The sequence below is a fragment of the Chenopodium quinoa genome, unplaced genomic scaffold (genome assembly GCF_001683475.1).
Source record: "Chenopodium quinoa cultivar QQ74 unplaced genomic scaffold, ASM168347v1, whole genome shotgun sequence".
Classification (NCBI taxonomy): Eukaryota; Viridiplantae; Streptophyta; class Magnoliopsida; order Caryophyllales; family Amaranthaceae; genus Chenopodium; species Chenopodium quinoa.
The window spans coordinates 3,705,303-3,724,550 of NW_018744996.1; the positions used below are offsets into that span (position 1 = coordinate 3,705,303).

Here is a 19,248-nt window from a genome sequence, read left to right on the forward strand (position 1 = left end):
ATACCAACCAGGGATTTCCCAAAACCAATGTAACATATACCAATTAGGGATGTATGGATGTCCCGAAAGTAAGGTAAGTTTTTCTGTTGCCAAAAGTTGGGATCTATAACCATCCCTGGAATACAGGGGTACTAAATAAGTACTGGTATGAGCAAAAAAGATTTCAGAGAACATAATTTAAGTTGCAACAAAGGTATCTATCGCACAGTAGCAATCTGTTATGCTTGTAAAGGAATTCAGGTCACCATCTCAAGTATTTTTCTGTGAATACAATTGAAGGTTTCCAGTTTGGAGCTATGGCAACTGCATATAAAACATGGAAGCCTTTCCAATTCCGAGTTCAAGATTCTTGGCACAATGGCACCAAATCAAGGAAAATCGAAAACCATGTTTCTAGCTTTGCATGTACAACTTCTCTAAGCTAACAGAAAGGGAAAATGTAAATAAAATGTACAGCTAATCAAACTTAGAATATTTAGTATTCAATAAAAAGGAATTATTTCCAACAGCAAGCCATTTCCTCCTACTGATGATTCTTACACCTTTCTATTTTACATGCACCATAGATACATGATGAATTAAGATAAAGAGGTTACTCTGATTGTCTTCTCCTCGACCTGCTGTAAAATTTAGAAGGTGGGGAGGGAGAAAACTCAAATGGTAATGGCGGGAGATCCATTTCCCCTCCCAAAATCTTAACAATATCTCCAATTTCTGGACGCAATTCTGGCAATCTTTGCAAACAAGCCAAGGCCAAATTAATACACAATGTCACTTGCTCCTTATTGTATGCATCTTTCAGTCTCTCGTCTACAAGCTCTAAAACATTTCCAACTTGAGCTAAATGCCTACACCAACTTATCAAGTTTGCTTTCTCAAACTCCATAGGTGAATTCAAAACATGCAATGGCCTTCTACCAGAAATTATCACTAGCACAAGAACACCTAAGCTGTATATATCACCCTTCTCCATCAAGTAACCACATCCTCCATATTCAGGGGCTATATAGCATAAAGTGCCTCTCATACTAGTTGTACTGCTCAACTCCCTGCTGAATAATTCTCCACTCAACTCACTTCCCATCGAACGTGAATGTTTTTTCTTCCATACCTTCTTGAAACTAAACTCGTGTTTTAGGCTGTTATTTTCCTGGTTATGCTCCTTTGAACTTCTTCTGTTGAAGATGCAAAATTGTCGACCTAAGCCAAAATGTGGCACTCTGATTCTTTTCCTCATCTTACTTTCAAGGCTCTTTCGCTTACTTCCTTTTTTGCTCAATTCATCAAGTTTCTCTTGTTTCCACCAATCTTGCATTTTTCTAGGTTTGTTCTTCTGAATGCTTTTGTCCTTTGGCTCAAACCCCTTCACATCAGGGCATCCAAGCTCTTCCTTCTCTTCTTCTAATTTATCCAGCTGAGGTGAATAGCCTAAGTTGAATTCCATTGGCGAGCTCATACTCTCCCAATCCCGATTCGTTGAACCACAAATTTGGGTGCCAATCCATTCATTAACGTAATCTTTGCTGCACACTTCACTACTATCATCCTGTTTCCACCACCAATCTTTCCCCCATTGTTTTCCCTCTCCGGCATCATCCACACCAAGCTCTTTACTATGCTCGACACTAGAAAACTCTGGATCATATGAACCAACAATATCTTCCACCAAAACTTCTTTCCCTTTCGGATTGGCTTTGCTACTACAGTTATAGCTCAATGAATTAGCACTATTCAAGCCGTTCGTGTTATGGGATCCCTTGACATGCTTAGATGAGCTAGATGCTTGCAGAGCCAAAGCAAAATCAACCTCACCTCTACTACAATGACCTTCAATAGGAGGAGTTCCAATTGTTGGGGTGGTTTCTCCATTCAAATTCCCCGAAAGATCTTGGCTCTTCCACAATTCTTGACTCTTACCCAACTCCTGACTAAACAAGTCAATCCCAACTTCATCCTCCACCTTCACCCTCGACAACCCAAAATCCGATATCTTTGCCTTAAAATCCCAATCAAGCAACACATTACTAGGCTTAATATCACCATGAATCACAGGAGGGTCACACTCATTATGCAAAAACTCGAGTGCTCTAACCACATCCTGAATAATCTGAAACCTCCTCTCCCAATTCATGCACCCTAAACTCACATTCACATCACTAAATAACAAGTCTTGAACACTACGATTAGGCATATACTCATACACCAAAACCCTCTTATTATTCTCAATACAATACCCCAACAATGATACAATATGAGGTGATCTAATGGAACCAAGTATAGTAAGCTCACTTTGAAACTCTCTCTCAGCTTGTAAAGAAGATGCAGCATCAAGTTTCTTGATTGCCACAGACTTCCCATCCTTTAAAATCCCTCGAAAAACCGTACCGAAACCTCCCTTGCCAATGGAGTTATCTGGGTTGAACTTATTTGTAGCTGATTTCAGCTCTTTGTAACTAAATTTTTGGAGCTTCAAAGTAGGAGCTGAGTCAAATGGGTTGGTTCTTGAACGACGAAAAAAGGTATCCCATAAATGGTATAGGATGTATATTACAGTCATCAAGAAAATTGCTGCTGCTGAGATTGTTATTGCAAGAAGAACAACTTTAGATCTTGTATTTGCAGTGGGTTTTTGATCTGGTGAAATGGGTCTTGAAGGCATTATTTGCTTAGCTATGTCAAGCTAAAAAAATTGAGTCCAATACACACAACAACAACAATGCAATGCCAAAAGGATTATTAATCCCGGAAAGAAGGGGTCGGCTGCATGAACCAAGAATTTATCTCCCGTGGTCGTCCACAAAGATCACTCAATATGTGATTGTAAAAAGAGGGGGAAACGCTAATTTTGATTTGGTCAGGAAAAATAAAGAATTTTTTGAGTAGCAAAGCTTTGACCCAAAAGGTAATTATGCATCAATGGAGCTTAAATTAACAAGAATATACAAGATATAAACTCAAACAATGGCTATACAACAGCATTAATGGAGGTGGGAAAGTTTTAAATAAGCTAAAAGCTGGCAAATATTACTTGCCTATAAAAAATATGATCAATCTCTCATTGACATTTCAACAAACACTTGGTGTGCAAATAGTGTTGAATGATGAAAATGACCCAATTGAAGCATGCAATAGCTAGTTATATTGATTTTAGGATGATACAAAAATCAAAGTTACAAACTTTTTCTATATTTGTGTTTGGATTGCTGGGTATTTTGCAGATTTCATGTTGAAAAAGAGTAAAATAAGAGTTCATTTTTTTGGGTGGTGGGGGTCCAAGAAAGTGATAATTTTGTCTAGATTGTGAAATTGCTTTTTAATAAACTCTCCTTTAAAGGGGGTGGGATATTCACATTCCTTAAAAAAAGTAAAAGATATTTGAATAATAAAGGGGGAAAAACATAAGATAAAGTTTCGGTAATTCCTGTGAATACTCATTGAACTCTGTATCCAAGGAAATTTTGGGTATGCTTTACAGTTGGATGATTAAGAATTTTTAGATTTCTTCAAGTTATTTGATGATTGAATTTTTGTTTTTGTATGCTTTTTTGATAGGAAATATTCATGCTTCATGGTAATTGGTTTTGTTATTCATTGGATATGTGTTGGGAAAACTTTTCGATATTAATGTGATCTATGGATTTAATTGAACTTTAACCATATTTTACACTAATGACATTTAATGAATTTTTCAAACTAATACTTCATATTAAATTGGGGTTTTATGATGATGTCCCTATTCGGCAATTAGTAGTTAGTTGCATGTAAAACTCCATAGCTGTTTTACTAGTCGAACTTTGTTTGTGTACAAGCGTTTCGTGAACCGAGCTAGCCAATAGCTATTGCATAGTGTAATTGAATAATAAAGATATAGAAATAATATATTCATATGTTTTTGAGCAAATTTTCCAAACGAGACTAATAAATAAGTAGAAGTAGAAGATTGTCTCCGGAAAAGAAAAAGAAAAAAAAAAAACCAAAAGTAGTAGAAGAATTGTTTCCCTTAGATTATCATAATTCTCTCTACTTAGGAACAGAATTCCTTTAAAGTTGACCAACACCTAAACTTGACCAAATACTTCATATATTATAATTAAAGAAAAAAGGTGATAAACTTTAATTTGAGATCCCTTCCTTATGAGGGGAATTCCTAATGTATTTAAAGAGATAATGAAAGAAAAAAAATAAAAGAGTTGTTAAAAGGAATAATGCTATTATCATCACAAGCTAAAAGACTAACATTAACAATCTAGTCTGTTACTCAATTTGCCTCCCGATGAATATAAACATATAACAAATGCTCTAATTATCGAACTCGTTAAGAATATGATATGCTCAATCTGCCACGAGAGTATACAATGGATTAATTTAACAATAGTTACACTTAATTAATCTTGTCAAAGATGTAATCAAGCGATGATTGACTTTTGATGTGGTGATGCCATCGTTATTTATTACTTCGTATTTGTTCGAGGTAATGTGCAATGCTAATGTTACTCTATTAGTCCATTGATATGTCATCATAGGCCCTGTTCTTTTGAGCTTCTGGGCAGGGCAGAGCAGAGAAGAGCAGATTTTATTATTATTATTATTATTATTATTATTATTATTATTATTATTGTTGTTGTTGTTGTGGTTATTATTGTTATTATTATTATTATCATCGCATTATTATCATTAATTATTTATTATTATTATTATCGTATAATAATAATAATTATTATTATTATCATTATCATTATTAATATTATTATTAGTACCATTACTATTATTATTATCTCATTATTATCATTAATTATCATATTATTATTATTAATAATATTAATATAATTATTACTATTACTATTACTATTATTTTTAATATTATTATTATTATTATTTATAATATTATTATTATTTTTTTTTAATAATATTATTATTATCATTATTATTATCATTATTATTATTAATATTATTATTAATATTATTACTATTATTATTATCGCATTATTATCATTAATTATTATTATCATTATTATTATTATTATTATTATTATTATTATTATTATTATTATTATTATTATCATCTCATTTTTATTATTATTATTATTATTATTATTATTATTATAATATTATTATTATTATAATTATTATTATTATTATTATTTGATTTTTTTTTAGATTTTTTTACTCTTTTTATAACATTAAAAATGAGTTAAATAATATAAAATATTAATTATTATCATTAAATATTAGTTATTATTATCAATTAATATTATACATTAGTTATTATTATTATTAATTATTATTATTATTAAATATTAATTAGTATTATCTATAAATAATAGTTATTATTATTAAATATTAATAATTATTTTTATTTTTATTAAATATTAATTATTATTATTATTATTATTATTATTATTCTTATTATTATTATTAAGCAGAGCAGGGCACAAATTTCAGCATAGAGCACAACAACTCAAAAAAACAGGGTCATACTATATTTAAAAGATTAAACTCAACAAGAAATTAAAAATAAATACAACATATTATTGAAGAAGTCACCATATTATTTTTTAAAGATTAAAACTAAACCCAAAGTAAACATAATTCAATATTGAGGAGGTCTTCTTGTGGTAAATACAATGATTAAAAGTACAAAACTATGAACTTCTTTCTTGTATAAGATTTGAGGAGGGATTGCATTTTTATGAATTTCTTACTCCTAAAGAAATAAAAGAAGTTTCTTATGCGTACTAATTCTTCAAGTGAAATTTTTTAGCGATTATTTATTCAAACTTATTATTAATTACTTGTATTATTCCTGTAGATATGTGATAAAACAAACCATTATTTACATAATTACCATGTGAACAATCATATTATTGCTCACCAAAATTACAAAGTTAATGAAGTAGTACGTGAAATTGCTAAATTTTAAGTCCAAGTTTTCCTACTCTCAAAACTATACATAATTAAATTTATCCGAGAATATAGTGTTTCAAAAAAATAAAATAAAAAAAAAAAATAAAAAAACAATCCGAAAAATAAAAATAAAAAAGAATTGTTATCAATATTCGGATTGATCTATAGTATGTTTAAAAAATAATCATCACCATGCCAACAACCTACCAATAAAGTATTTAAATCATTGGAGAGACAACATTACAAAAATAAGTAGCTAAATGATTTGTAATTAATCAAGCTAATCTCACCCATTCCCCTCTAATGATGCAAAATTTGGACTTAATTAACAAGTATAATTATATTTATAAAAACTAATGATGATTGCAAATTGAAAACTATTTGAGGGATTTTAATTGAGTAATGATGAAATGGATGCATAGATAAGAGAGAAAGAGACGGAAGGGGAGACCAAGTGGGATGTAAAGATGCTTTTGACTAATTGAAGATAAAGACTTTTAGCAATCTATAGTTTACTTTATATTAAACCCGGCATACAGCGTGATTATGGTGATGGTACATTAACATTTTTCTTTTACAATTATTGAGATTTCGCAATTAATATTACTTCCTCCGGTTTTTTTTTTTTTTAATTATTATATTTAGAATTTATGCTTTTAAAAATATTTAAATGCAAAAGTTTTAACATTAATGTTCAGTAATTATTTTTAAGAAAAAAATGATATATTAAAAAGTATTATTAAAATGATTCTAATGGTCCTATATGACTATCTTTTCTATCAAATATAAATCAAAATGATAAAAGAGGAGTATATAATATAAGTATGTAATAGTTCAAATTTTGCAATCAAGATCAAACAAAAGAAGTTTAGTTATGATATAAGTATCGCCATTTCTCTATTTTTTGTATGGGAGAAGATGAACGTAAAATAAGTCATTTCCTCCAAAACAACAACAACAAAAAAAAAAAAAAAAAAAAAAAAAAGGTGAATAGAGTCAACTCGATTTGAATTAAAAACGGTTTACTATGCTACCATCGTCCAAGCACAACAAACTCCCCGAGGTCGTCTTCTTTCTTTTTTTTTTTTTTTTTTTTTTTACATGAATAGATTTTAATCAAACTGGGGCAAGTAAGTTAATTTTTAAAATTGCAAAATTCTAATGCAATGTTTATTGCTCACATATTCTATTGCATTTTTTTTAACATGCATTACAAAAATTAAGTATTGATCGTGCTTTGGAATGTCTTGTTGATTACAGATTCAACGAATAAAATAATCAATTGGAGGTAGGAACATTGTTGCATTAATAAATTTATTGAGGGTAAATCTATCCAAAAATTTAAAAGTAGAGGCAACTATAACTGACAAATTTAGGGTAAACGAGTCAATATTACGACCATTATTTTCCTATATTCCTAACAGTAACATATAAGGGCTCGTTTGGTTGGATCATTTGGAATGAGTTATAATGGAGTTAGAATCTATTTCATTTATTTTTTTGTTTGGTTGAGTTTTTTAGTAATGGAATTTCATACCCAAGGAATTCTAATTCTACCCCATACCTATGAAATTGCATACCCACCTCACCCCTTAAGATTCATAATTTTTTCTATTAATGAAGAATTTAATCCATTCCAACATTAAAATCAAATAACTTAAGACTAGTATGAGTTTTAGAATGCATACTTCTCTAATATGAGATTTTATACCAATCCATTTCAATATAATAAACCAAAGACCCTCTAAAAGAAACACTCAAACACATAAGACATACATGGAAAAAAAAAATACTACGTATCAATAAACATATACTAAAGGTGAATCTTAAATGACACGTGTCATTTTGTGATAAAAAAATCTCCCGCCTATTTTTTTCTCTCCAAATTTCTCTTTTTATTATAATAATTGTTATAAAATCTAAACATACAAGTATTTTAAATTATCATTTTCATGATTCCAACAATTTTTTATTTGATAAATGAATCAAAATATGTATACAATATTTCATACTACTAATAACAATAATTTTACCTTTTTATATCAAAACAAATCTAAAATTTGGAGAAAAATTCAATAAATAAATAATTTATAAATTTCTAATGAATGAAAAGAAAGTGTATAAACTAATTCCAATTTAAAAAAATAAAATTTTTATATATAAAAATTTCTTATAAAACTGATGTCAGTATTATACATTCAAAAATGCAAGACATACGCCTATGTGTTAGTTGATTTCATTAATATATTTTAATTATAATAGTCTTTATATTAAGGGGGAAAAAAAAAAAAAACTTATTGTTGTGCATCGGGAGCTATACTAGTAATAAAACCAAAAACAAAAGAATGGACTTTTTGTCAATTTCATTTGAGTTTACTTTGGGCCGTATCAGACATGAATATGATTGCTATCAAATTGGAATAATATCGAGTCAGGCTATATGGCTGGCTTTGAAGTTGGGCTACCATTTGGATCACAAAAAGGCAATCCGTATTATTTGGGTCAGGCGGGCAGCTTGATAATGTTAAGTGAACAAAAATATTTAAAGGAAATTTTATATGGTGGCCTCAAGGAAGTAGTAAATGTATATGGAGGACAAACTTTTTTTTTCTAGTTTCTTTAGTGGCATCCTACAATTGACATATTCATTTAAGTGGCCTAATCATCAATATATGGACTAACCACCTCTTAAATGGTCCATTATATAACCTAACTTACTTAAAAGACTAACTTACCCTTGAAATAATTAATACCCTCCCATTTTCTTAAAGTTTGACTACTACTACTGTTGCTCGACATTCTAAATAGATGAAAACCTTTCATCTTCCATGAAACTCCCTTAAATCATACATCCTCTAAGATTCAACTAAAAAATCCCCAAAAAATTTTTTATTCATTTTTGCGATTTTTTTGCGAGATTAGTGATCAACTGTGGACTTTTTAATTGTGGCAATATCTCTTTGGTGGTGAAGTTTTTGGGCTCAAAAGTTAGGGGTTTTCGATCAATTTTTTTGACGAAATTCACGCAATCTATGAGGCTAATTGTCTAAAATTGACCTGTATATGATAACTAAGGTATTTCAATTAATTCTATTCAAATTTTGGTTGAAGAATGATGTTAAGTGAACTCTGTTGCTGAAACTAATGGTCCGTATCATTATGCTTCGTACAATTAGGCTTGAAATGTTGAGCTTGTTGCTGCAATGTAATCAATCTTAATGCAGCAACATTAAAATGTCAATAAAGCAAGGGGAAGAATTTATAACATTCACAGGGTGGTAGAAGGACTTTATGCTTGCTTCAACAGGGCTATGAAGATTTCTGTTATTTTCTTATCAATTTGTGTTTTTATTATCTGAAGATGATGTAATTAAGTTAGATAATGTGATGTGTTGGGAGTTTTAAGAAATAAAGCTATGTATTTCAATTAAGTATCAATAAAAGTTAGTTTTAAATGAATTTGATGATATTTTCTTATCACTGGTTTACCTTGAAGTAAAAAGGTATGAATGCACACTGCTAGTTAAGAATTTCAAAGAAAAAAAATACACCATTTAGAATTGAGCAAGTTCTCAAAAAGGCAAACTTCATAACAATTGAGCAAAGTTACCGTCACCTCAAAAAACTACATTTAAACATAGCAAAGCTACTGCCAAATCAAAATACTAAACAAAGCTACTGTTAGTTTGTCTCAACAAAAAATTACACCAAAGTTCGGAAATTTGTTCAACATATTCAATGAAAACTCAGACTTTTTTCTTCCCTTTCCCACCCCTGTTTGAAGCAGTAACAAGTTGGCTACTTGGATCTTCGGATGCAGTTTGTGATGACTCTCCTGTACAAGCAGCATGTGGTGCAGATTTAGCAGCCCTATTTTCTTTTGCCTTTGCAATCTTAGTGCCATCTGCAGCACTTCTTTCTTTGGCTGTTAATCCACCTTTACACGTTTGTGAATTATGACCATAACTCTTACATTTCTGGCACTGCACAATTATTGACCGTTTCCATTTATTTGGTTCATCAGATGGCCTACCAATACCTCTTTTCACTTGTGGTGGTAGTATAGTTGGTCTATCTATCTCTAGCCAATGCTCGTAATTAGGGATGGAGTTGATTGAATTCCCGTATGCTTGTTTGTAAATTTGCACCGAGTACCATGTATAGCAAAATTTGTATGGGTCCAATCCAGAAGACATTATTGCTCCTAGTGCATGTCTGCAAGGGAGTCCTGATATTTGTCATGCCCCACATATGCATGTTTTGTTGTTCAATGATATAGGTAGCATTGATTTTCCTTCTCTCACTTCATACTCACCTTCTTTATTTTGATAAGATTTGCAAGTTCTCCTCTTCACTGCATTAGGGCATGGCTCATACTCATTCCAATCCTTGCATTTCTGTCTTTTTGTTACTAGTCTAACCATGCACATTCTTCTTATTCCTTTTACAATTGAAAATGATATGAGTTAGGTAAAATATTGTAAAAATAGATACATGAAACAAGTTTGAATTACTGAATATCATACCTTCCAAAAGTGTCAATACAGGCATGCATTATCCACTCCCAAAGTGGCATTTAAACTCTCTACAAAATTTGTCTTGTTCTCATCACTGCAAATTTTGGGATCAAATTTTTGCCTTGTCCATCTTGACTGATCCCCCAAATTAGACAACCAAACACAAGCATCTGGATTAACTTTCTGAATTCTTTCCATTGCCTTTTTAAATGTGAAAGGAGAAGTGGCACTGCAAGCTAGCCAAAACAATGAATACATTAGTGGTCCGGGAAATGAACTCTTCCAATTTTTCACCAAATGCTTACAACAATATCTCCTATCGACTTCTGGCCATTGATCAGTTAATGCAACATCTATTCCCCTACATATCAATGAAAAGTTATGAGATTAGTTGTTTTAAGGAATTTAACACTAAACTCATACGGTAAAGCAAAAAAAAAACATTGTTACTTACTTTTTGTCTGTCTGAAATAATACACCAGTAATTACCTCTCCCACATTTTACCAGAATTTCTTTCAAGTGCCAGAAAAAAAACCTCCAACTATCACCATCTTCCCTAGATACTATAGCCCATGCAAATGGAAACAATTCATTATTTCCATCTAAGGCTACTGCAGACAAAAGCACCCCACCAAAATTTCCTTTCAAGTGAGCTCCGTCAACCCCAATTAGGCTCCTACACCTTGTAGCAAGACCATCAATAGCACCCTTAAAGGAAATGAAAATGCTAGAGAACATAGGCGTAACAGTTGGCTGGCTGATTAACTGGTGTCCATGCACAAAAGGCTGCTGATCCTGGATTGGTAGTTTTCACCATCTCACAATACTTGGGCAAATATCCATATGAACTGTCATGACCTCCATTAATTTCCCTCAAAGCTACCCTTCTCGTCTTGTATAGAGTACTGGTTGCCATCTTAACTCCGTATCTACTCCAAAGAAGTTCATTTAATGTCTTTCCAGATATATCATTATTTGCTCTGATATCTTCCATGAGTTTTTCTGCTGCCCATTTTACATCCACCAAAGGATTCCTCTCATCAAGACCTCTACAAGTGTGTTCAAAGTTCTTAATGCTCTTAATAGCCCAAGTAACTCCATGTACTAGCCTGCTTGAATGAATTCGCCATTCATAATGTAAATCAAGACAAGAAGCAGTGAACCTCTTTGTACTACTCCTATCAACTACTACTGCAAAACCACATTGTATGCAGTAATCCCTAAATACTGACAAAAAATGTTACTTATCACTGAATATCATCCAAGGATTAAGAACAATGTTCCCAAATTCAGCATTAGTTACAAATTCACCATTTTTATACATCCTACTAAAGTAGTTATCATCATCATCTTATCATCATCATCAAATCCCTCAGCCACATGTCAGACATATATGGATCATAGGTGTCATGTATGTTCCCCATTTCTTCATCATCCTCATATTCATCATCATCATCTTCTCTGTCAACATTATCTTCAGTCATACCATCACCATTCTCATTCCTATCATGTACAACTGTACTAGTTTCACCCCGCTCATAAACATTGATAGGCTGCCTATTTTCATCATCATGCTGATCTACACTAGCGTGCCTACACCTAACTGCTGCATTAAACTCCTCCTCTATGACAACCATAGCATCAATCTCTCTTTGGGTGTTAAGTAAGCCCCTCTTCCTTGCCGTGGTCTTAGGTATTTTGTGAAGGATTAAAGCTGAGTTATTTGAAACACTTAAGGAATGTAAAGGAGTAGGTGATGGCTGTTTAATTACAAGTGGTGCATTAGAGAAAGATTGTTGTTGGACAGTGTTGTGTTTAGTACTAGCAAGTTCAAGCTTCCTCTTGATAGTTAACTTTCTAGGTTTTTTAGCTTTACCCTTACCCTTTTTTTCTCTTTTTTCTAAATCATTCTCTATCTCGATGTCATTCCAGAAATGTTCTATGCTAGGAGTATACTCACAATCATTATTCACCATCGGACTCTTATTAGCAATTGATTTAGCAAGCCTTCTAGCAGCAATAACACAATCACTAGCCTTATCAAATGTACCAATCCAAACTGTTATAACTTTTCTACTACTTAACCTATCTAACATAGACATTAAATCACTATCAGAAGTAATAACAACATCTTTCATGTTATAGGAGTAGTGAAAACTAGGGAATTCAGGGTAATGATAGTTATTTTTCCGAAATCCTTCCTCACATTCAATGATCAAATCAATCCACATAACCTTGTTAACATCTTCAATAGACACATTCACTTCATTACTCATATAATTGAATTTAACCATCACTCGCTCCATTCTGCAACAACAAAAATTTAAAGCATACACTTCAACATCACCGCATAAAGTAACACATGTTAAGCAACATAAGTATGAAATTCACTTGATACCTAATAACACTACAAAAACAGAGCATGCAATTGACCTAATACCTCATTAAATATAAAAACAACCAAAATTTGACTAGAAATTAATCGAAATACCTTAGTTATGATCTGCAGATAAATTTTAGACAATTAGCCTCTTAGATTGTGCGAATTTCATCAAAAATGCGATCATAAAACCCTAATAGTCCAGCCCAAAAACCACACCACCAAAGAGATATTGCCACAATTTAATCGTCCACAATTGATAAACAATCTCACAAAAAAATCGCACAAATGAATCAGGTTTTTTTTTTTTTTTTCGATTTTTTAGTTGAATATGAGAGGGTGTATACTTTGTGGGAGTTTCATGGAAGATGAAAAGGTTTCATCTGATCATAATGTCGAGCAACACTAGTAGACTAGTAGTAGTCAAAATTTAAGAAAATGGGAGGGATTTAATTAAGAAGTGGTTAGTCCATATATTGATGATTAGGCCACTTAAATGAATTTGTCAATTGTAGGATGCCACTAAAGAAACTATAAAAAAAAGTTTGTCCTCCATTTAGATTTACTATTTCCTTGAGGCCACCACATAGAATTTCCCAATATTTAACTATTTTTTTTTATTTTGTTTTTGAGAAAGCCGACGCAACGACTAATTATTATTAATACTCAAACAAAAATCGGACGCAACCAAATCGTCCACCATGCTTGGACGACCCCCTATCCACACTCTAGTAGTATACTCGAGCAAATGATCGGATCGGATCTGATGAGGTCGGGTCGGGTCAAATTAAGTTGAGTCATGCCAAATTATTATGTCCACGCGAGTCCAAATTTGAATCGGATATTTTTCGGGTTGGTTTCGGATCGGGTGTGATTTTGGCACCTACCTCTACCTATGACTAAAGAGATGAGAGAATGAAATGTTAAGTATACTTGTAAGTTATAAGTTTGGTAAAAAGATGATAGATACTTCATAAAATTTTAGCTTTTTAGGAGTAAATAGATTTTTTTTTATTTATTTTTATTTTTTTATTTTTTTTTTACGTTAAACTACGAGAAGGGGCCTCCCACCTATCACGGGATGGGGGCTATGAGGAATCGAACCCCCATCACATGGGAGGGAGACGGAGGGATTACCATCTCCTCATTCCTCTTTAGGAGTAAATAGATAGTTTGATCACAAAATTAACTTTTTTAACTATTTTTGGTGTTTAAAAAATAGATGTTTTTACATAGCTTATTGGAGTTCAATAAGTTGTTTTGAAGAAACTACTCAACTGGCCTTTGTGTAAGAGGCTAAGAGCTACATGGGTAATTATTACAATAAGATATCTTGGTGTTTGGTAGAATTAATGTTAAAAGAGTTAGTTGAAACATGTAAACATGTAATGTAAATAATAAATACACTACATATGTGGGTCATGCATAAACCTGGGCACGGGCCGGGTTGGCCCGCGTGCCGCCCGGCACGGCCCGTCGTTCGACGCAGCCCGGCACGGCCCGAACTCCAGCACGGCACGGCACGGAAGTTGAACTTCGTGCCACGGGTCGTGCCACGGACAGGGTTATGAATTCCCAGGCACGGCCCGACACGAGCACGGCCAGGGCCCGCCGTGCTGGCACGCAGGCACGGCACGCAGGCACGGCCCGCAGGCACGGCCCGGCACGGCCCGCGGGCCAACGGTCATATAACCGTTTAAAAGCAACGGCTAGTTGCATAATTAGCCAAAAAAACGACTACTTAACGGCTATATTTTTGCCAATTTGCTCCCCAAAAATTCTATAAATACTCACCTCCATTTCATTCCCAAATCACAAAATCACAATCTCTTCTTCTTATCTCTTATATTCTCTAAATCTCTAATAATCCTTATTTTCTTAAATTCTCTAATTATTCTCTTAAATTCTCTAATTATTTTCCTAATATCGGAAAAAATTAAAAAGTTCGTAATCGTAATAGTGGAGCGTTGAAGCACGGTTGTAAGATCTAAACTAATCTTAAATTTTTTATTTTTTTATTGTTATTATTAGAATAATCTTGTTTAATTATTATTGTTGTTAATTGTTATTGTTGTTGTTATAATTGTTGTTATTAATTATTATTATTGTTACAATTGTTGTTATTATTTATTTTTGTTGTTATTGTTATTGTTATAGTTGTTGTTATTAATTATTATTATTGATATTTTTATTGTTAAAATTGTTGTTATTAATTATTATTATTATAGTTAACCACTTTTTATTAAAAAATTAATTGTTAATTATGGCATCGAACAACCCATCATCTAGGTCTAGGGGGAAAGGCCGACTTATCCGTAGTAGTAGTTCTAGGGAACCACCAAATACAACGAGCCCCCAAATTACGAGTCAAACCAATGACCCCATTTACTTCCCCCCGGGCTATGAGCCATATAATACGTCGGGATTTCAAGCACCACCACTAAACCAATTTCCACTACCACCATACCAATTTCCACCTAATTATATCGGTGATCAACAAAACTATTGTTCTAGCCAAGGTAGCCAAGAAAGTACCTGAATTCCCTCCGGTTCTACCCCTTCTACTGCCACTCCCACTACTAACCATCACACACATCATGAATGGTTAACCGAAACTGAGATGCTACTTTTGAAAAACCGAAGGAGTGAGGTATGGCGTTATTTTGTCCTAAGTAAAGATGGTGAACAATGGGCAAAATGTAAAACATGTAATAGTGTATTCACGGCAGTTACCAAAAACGGGACGGGACACTTATCTAGACACGTGAAAGCTTGTGCAAAACCAGCTAGTGATCCAACCCAGCCCAAAATTTCCCAATTCCATCCATACGGCTTTACATACAACTATGAGAGGGATAGGGATGAACTAGGAAAAATGATAGTACACGCCGAACAACCTTTTCTTTTCTCGGAAAGTGACGCATTCAACACCTACATTAACAAAGCACTACAACCCCAACATAAAAGAATCTCTAGGAAAACCGTTCGTTCCGCCGCAATGAAAAATTTCCTAGAGTACAAAGTCCGGTTACAAGCCGAATTGAGTAACCTTAACTGTAGAGTATCTTTAACAGCCGATTCTTGGGATAGTGGTTATAAATATCACTATTTATGTGTGACTTGCCATTGGGTAGATGATCAATGGATGTTACAAAAAAGAATAATACATTTCAAAATGCTGGAATACCCACACACCGGCATTAACATTGCTCACCATTTAATGCAAGCAATAGACGAATACAACCTTCGAGATAAAATGATGTCTATGACTTTTGATAATGCAACCTCTATGACATACACAGCTAATCTTATCAAACAAAACTTAACCGATGTACTATTAGACGGTGAAGCTCTTCATACTAGATGTGTTTGCCATGTACTTAACTTATGTGTACAGGATGGAGTTCGGGCAATTGGCCCATACTACAGCAAAATCAGAGATGCTATTATGTCTATTAATAGCTCTAACATGAGATACCAAGAATGGAAGAGTTTTCTAAAACAACAAAAGATAAGGGTAATAAAAATTAGAACCGATTGCCCAACTAGGTGGAATTCCACCTATGACATGTTAACAAAGGCAATTGAGTACAAGGGCCCGTTAACATTATTTTACAACCAAAAATTTCCACAAAATGCTTTGTATGATGATGATTGGAATAACTGTGAAAGATATATGCAATTTTTACAGTTATTATATAACATGACGTATTGTTTTTCTACTGTTTACAATCCTTGTGCTCAAAACTTTCTTTCTAATGCATGCTTACTCGCCCAACTTTTCGCTGATCATCGCCATCAAAGTGATTATGATCAGTATCTTCCAGCAATGGAAAAAAAGTGGCGTAAATATTATAGTGAGATTCCTTTGATTTATATTTTTGCTTCCATATTAGATCCTAGGCAAAAGTATGAAAACACATTTATGTTAGTTGACATTTACTTTCAATGCATGTCTCTTGACGATGATGTAGAAAACTATAAGACTAATGTGAAGGATCAGTTTTTTGCTTTATATAGAGTCTATGAAGCCAAATATGGCACCGTTCCTCGCTCAGGGCCTTCCCAACCATCCAAAAACGTAAGTAAGAAGGCCAAACATTTATTTTCACAAGCTACTAACTTGATTTCAAGATTTTCAGGTGATTCATCAATCAGGAGAACGCAAAGCGACGTCTCGGAGTTGCAGATGTACCTGAGTTACGACTTCACCAAAGGCATGGACGACGATGAGATAAACAGCCTCGACCTCCTTGCATGGTGGAAACAACAAAGCTCGAAGCATCTAACTTTGGCGGCAATGGCACGAGACATTCTTGCTATCCAAGTTTCCTCCGTCGCCTCCGAACGAGCTTTCAGCGCATCCGGAAGGGTTTTAGACGATAGAAGAACAAGTCTAAAACCCGAAACACTAGAAATGTGCGTGTGTTTCAAAGATTGGTTGGATGCGGAAAATCGCTCACAAGACCGTTCTTACGACCACAACGACAACGAAGAAGGAACCTCCGCTTCCGGTTCGGGTTCGGCTAGTTCCCAATCTATGCAACTAGCCGATGACCTTGAAGGCGAAGGCGAAGACGAAGACGAAGACGAAGACGAGCAAGAAGAAGGAGAAGAAGAATAGACAATTATTGTATATTGTACGATTTTAATCATTATCAAATATCAATTTTATCATTTTCCAATTTTTGTTTAATACCATCATTGTATGATTTTTATCATTGTTATCATTGTACAATTTTCTCAACTCAAGTAATAATAATATAAAGTACGCATTATTCACATCCAAAGTCCAATTTGCCTTTTTTCCCCGTTTTGTTACAATTTGTAAATTCATATTAAAAAAAATAAAATTATACCAATTACTAATAAATCATAAACATTAAATTTTAAAGTAATAGTATAAAGTAAATATATAAATATAAATATTGAATATACAAATTATAAAACATAAATATTCAACTTATAATTATAAAATTCATAACTTAATAACTTATAACTTATAAGTTATAACCTTATAATTATAATTTTATAACTTATATACATTATAAACTTATTAATTTATAATATTGTCACTTAAAAAATAAAATAAAAAAAAAAAATAAAAAAATTTGAAAACTGCACCAGCCCGCAGGCCGGCACGTGGCCGGCACGGCACGGCACGAGCCCGCCAGGCACGAGGGCCGTGCCGTGCCGTGGGCTGGCCTGTGAAAATGGCCGGCACGGCACGAAAACCTGGGCCCGCCGGCACGACCGGCACGGCACGAACCAGCCCGTGGCCCGCCAGGCACGGCCCGCGGCGGCACGGCCCGGCACGGTGCCCAGGTTTAGTCATGCATGAACATCATTTTCAAAATTTGGCACGAACCCAACATGAGCATAATAGGCTGACCCATTTATTTTTAACCAATTTAACAATAATATGAATATAATTAAGGGGGCTCGCAGGCATGTGGGTCACCTTTTGCATGGGTTTCAGTTTTAAAAGATTGACATGAGCTCGGCATGACACAACTATTTCTTAATCGCCTAAGCATGATCCACTTGAATTCTAGACACGTAGCATATTATGCTTAATATTATCTCTAAACCCTAACCGCCAAACCCGTCAATACATTTCTCCATCCCACAAACCCATAGTCTAATCCCAAACTCACATTCTCACGTATCAAACGCCCCGCCCCGTTATGGTCTTTGCACCAAGAACTAATTAGTGCAACTACAACTAACCAAGTAACCCAACTATGAGTTCTCTCATTCAACCAAGTTTCCCGCCTAATTTCTGCGCTCTGTCGCTCTCCTCCCTATTTCTATTCCAGGTATCTCTCTCAGTCTCTCTCCTCTAGTATCACTTATTTAGAATCAGAATTTTCGCATTTAATTAGTAACTATTTAATTTCAATCAAATTCCAGAAATTACTAATTGCCAAATTCTCTTCGTCAACTTCTGTAAATCTCCAATCCAGGAAGGTTAGAACATACAACTATTTTTTTTATTAGTTCTGTTATTTTAATTTGGGGGTATAGGTTTTGTATAATTTATCTAATTTAATTGTAATTTGTGTTAATCATTTTGTTTTTGTGTAACCCCCTTAATCATGACATTCTGGGGTATTATATGATGTAATTTATGTTAAGCTGAAAACTTTGTTCATATATTTTTGGTCAGAAAATTTTCCTATAATCATGATAATGGTTGTAATTGAAAATGCCATGATTTTGCTGCTTTAGGTGCAAGAATTCGAGTTAGGTGATAATAGGCCAGGAAATTGAAAAAATAAATAAATAAAATCAATAAATAAAATATGTGGTTTACATTAGCTGCTGGTGTACTGTATAGGCGATGGAGGCGTGTTATAACCTGGGTAACACGCCTCCAATTCGACGACACCTATATTTCATAATTTCATTGTATGTACTTAATTGATTATTTCCCCTATTTCAAG

The 19,248-nt window shown here is 33.3% G+C and overlaps 3 protein-coding genes across 4 annotated transcripts; all 3 read right to left on the reverse strand.

The window, feature by feature from the left end:
• Positions 1–457: 457 nt before the first annotated feature.
• Positions 458–4,306, reverse strand: LOC110707385 (putative receptor-like protein kinase At1g80870). Its single transcript, XM_021885417.1, has one exon. The coding sequence runs from the start codon at positions 2,657–2,659 to the stop codon at positions 593–595; it is 2,067 nt and encodes a 688-aa protein (XP_021741109.1). The 5' UTR covers positions 2,660–4,306; the 3' UTR covers positions 458–592.
• A 5,158-nt stretch (positions 4,307–9,464) lies between these two features.
• LOC110707387 lies at positions 9,465–14,028 on the reverse strand. Of its 2 annotated transcripts, XM_021885419.1 has the most exons (5): positions 12,914–14,028; positions 10,876–12,729; positions 10,431–10,782; positions 10,220–10,345; positions 9,465–10,119 (listed from the first exon to the last, which is right to left on the reverse strand). In XM_021885419.1, the coding sequence occupies exon 2, from the start codon at positions 12,726–12,728 to the stop codon at positions 11,769–11,771; it is 960 nt and encodes a 319-aa protein (XP_021741111.1). In that variant the 5' UTR covers position 12,729; positions 12,914–14,028; the 3' UTR covers positions 9,465–10,119; positions 10,220–10,345; positions 10,431–10,782; positions 10,876–11,768. The 2 variants fall into 2 exon arrangements, with proteins under 2 accessions (XP_021741111.1, XP_021741110.1); XM_021885418.1 differs by having other exon boundaries at positions 9,465–10,345.
• Positions 10,443–11,736, reverse strand: LOC110707405. The gene is made up of 4 exons (XM_021885437.1): positions 11,726–11,736; positions 11,237–11,642; positions 10,958–11,130; positions 10,443–10,782 (listed from the first exon to the last, which is right to left on the reverse strand). Exons 1-4 carry the CDS (start codon positions 11,734–11,736, stop codon positions 10,443–10,445), a joined length of 930 nt encoding a protein of 309 aa, XP_021741129.1.
• Positions 14,029–19,248: the final 5,220 nt, after the last annotated feature.

Excerpts from the sequence above, each read along its gene's own strand:
- LOC110707385 (XM_021885417.1), bottom strand. The coding sequence starts at position 2,659 with ATGCCTTCAAGACCCATTTCACCAGATCAAAAACCCACTGCAAATACA.
- LOC110707405 (XM_021885437.1), bottom strand. Across the intron at positions 11,131-11,236 it reads TGCCCAAGTATTGTGAGATG|GGTGCTATTGATGGTCTTGC; the intron begins GTGAAAACTACC and ends ATTTCCTTTAAG. Across the intron at positions 10,783-10,957 it reads GAAGATGGTGATAGTTGGAG|GGGAATAGATGTTGCATTAA; the intron begins GTTTTTTTTCTG and ends ATTGATATGTAG.
- LOC110707387 (XM_021885419.1), bottom strand. The coding sequence starts at position 12,728 with ATGGAGCGAGTGATGGTTAAATTCAATTATATGAGTAATGAAGTGAAT.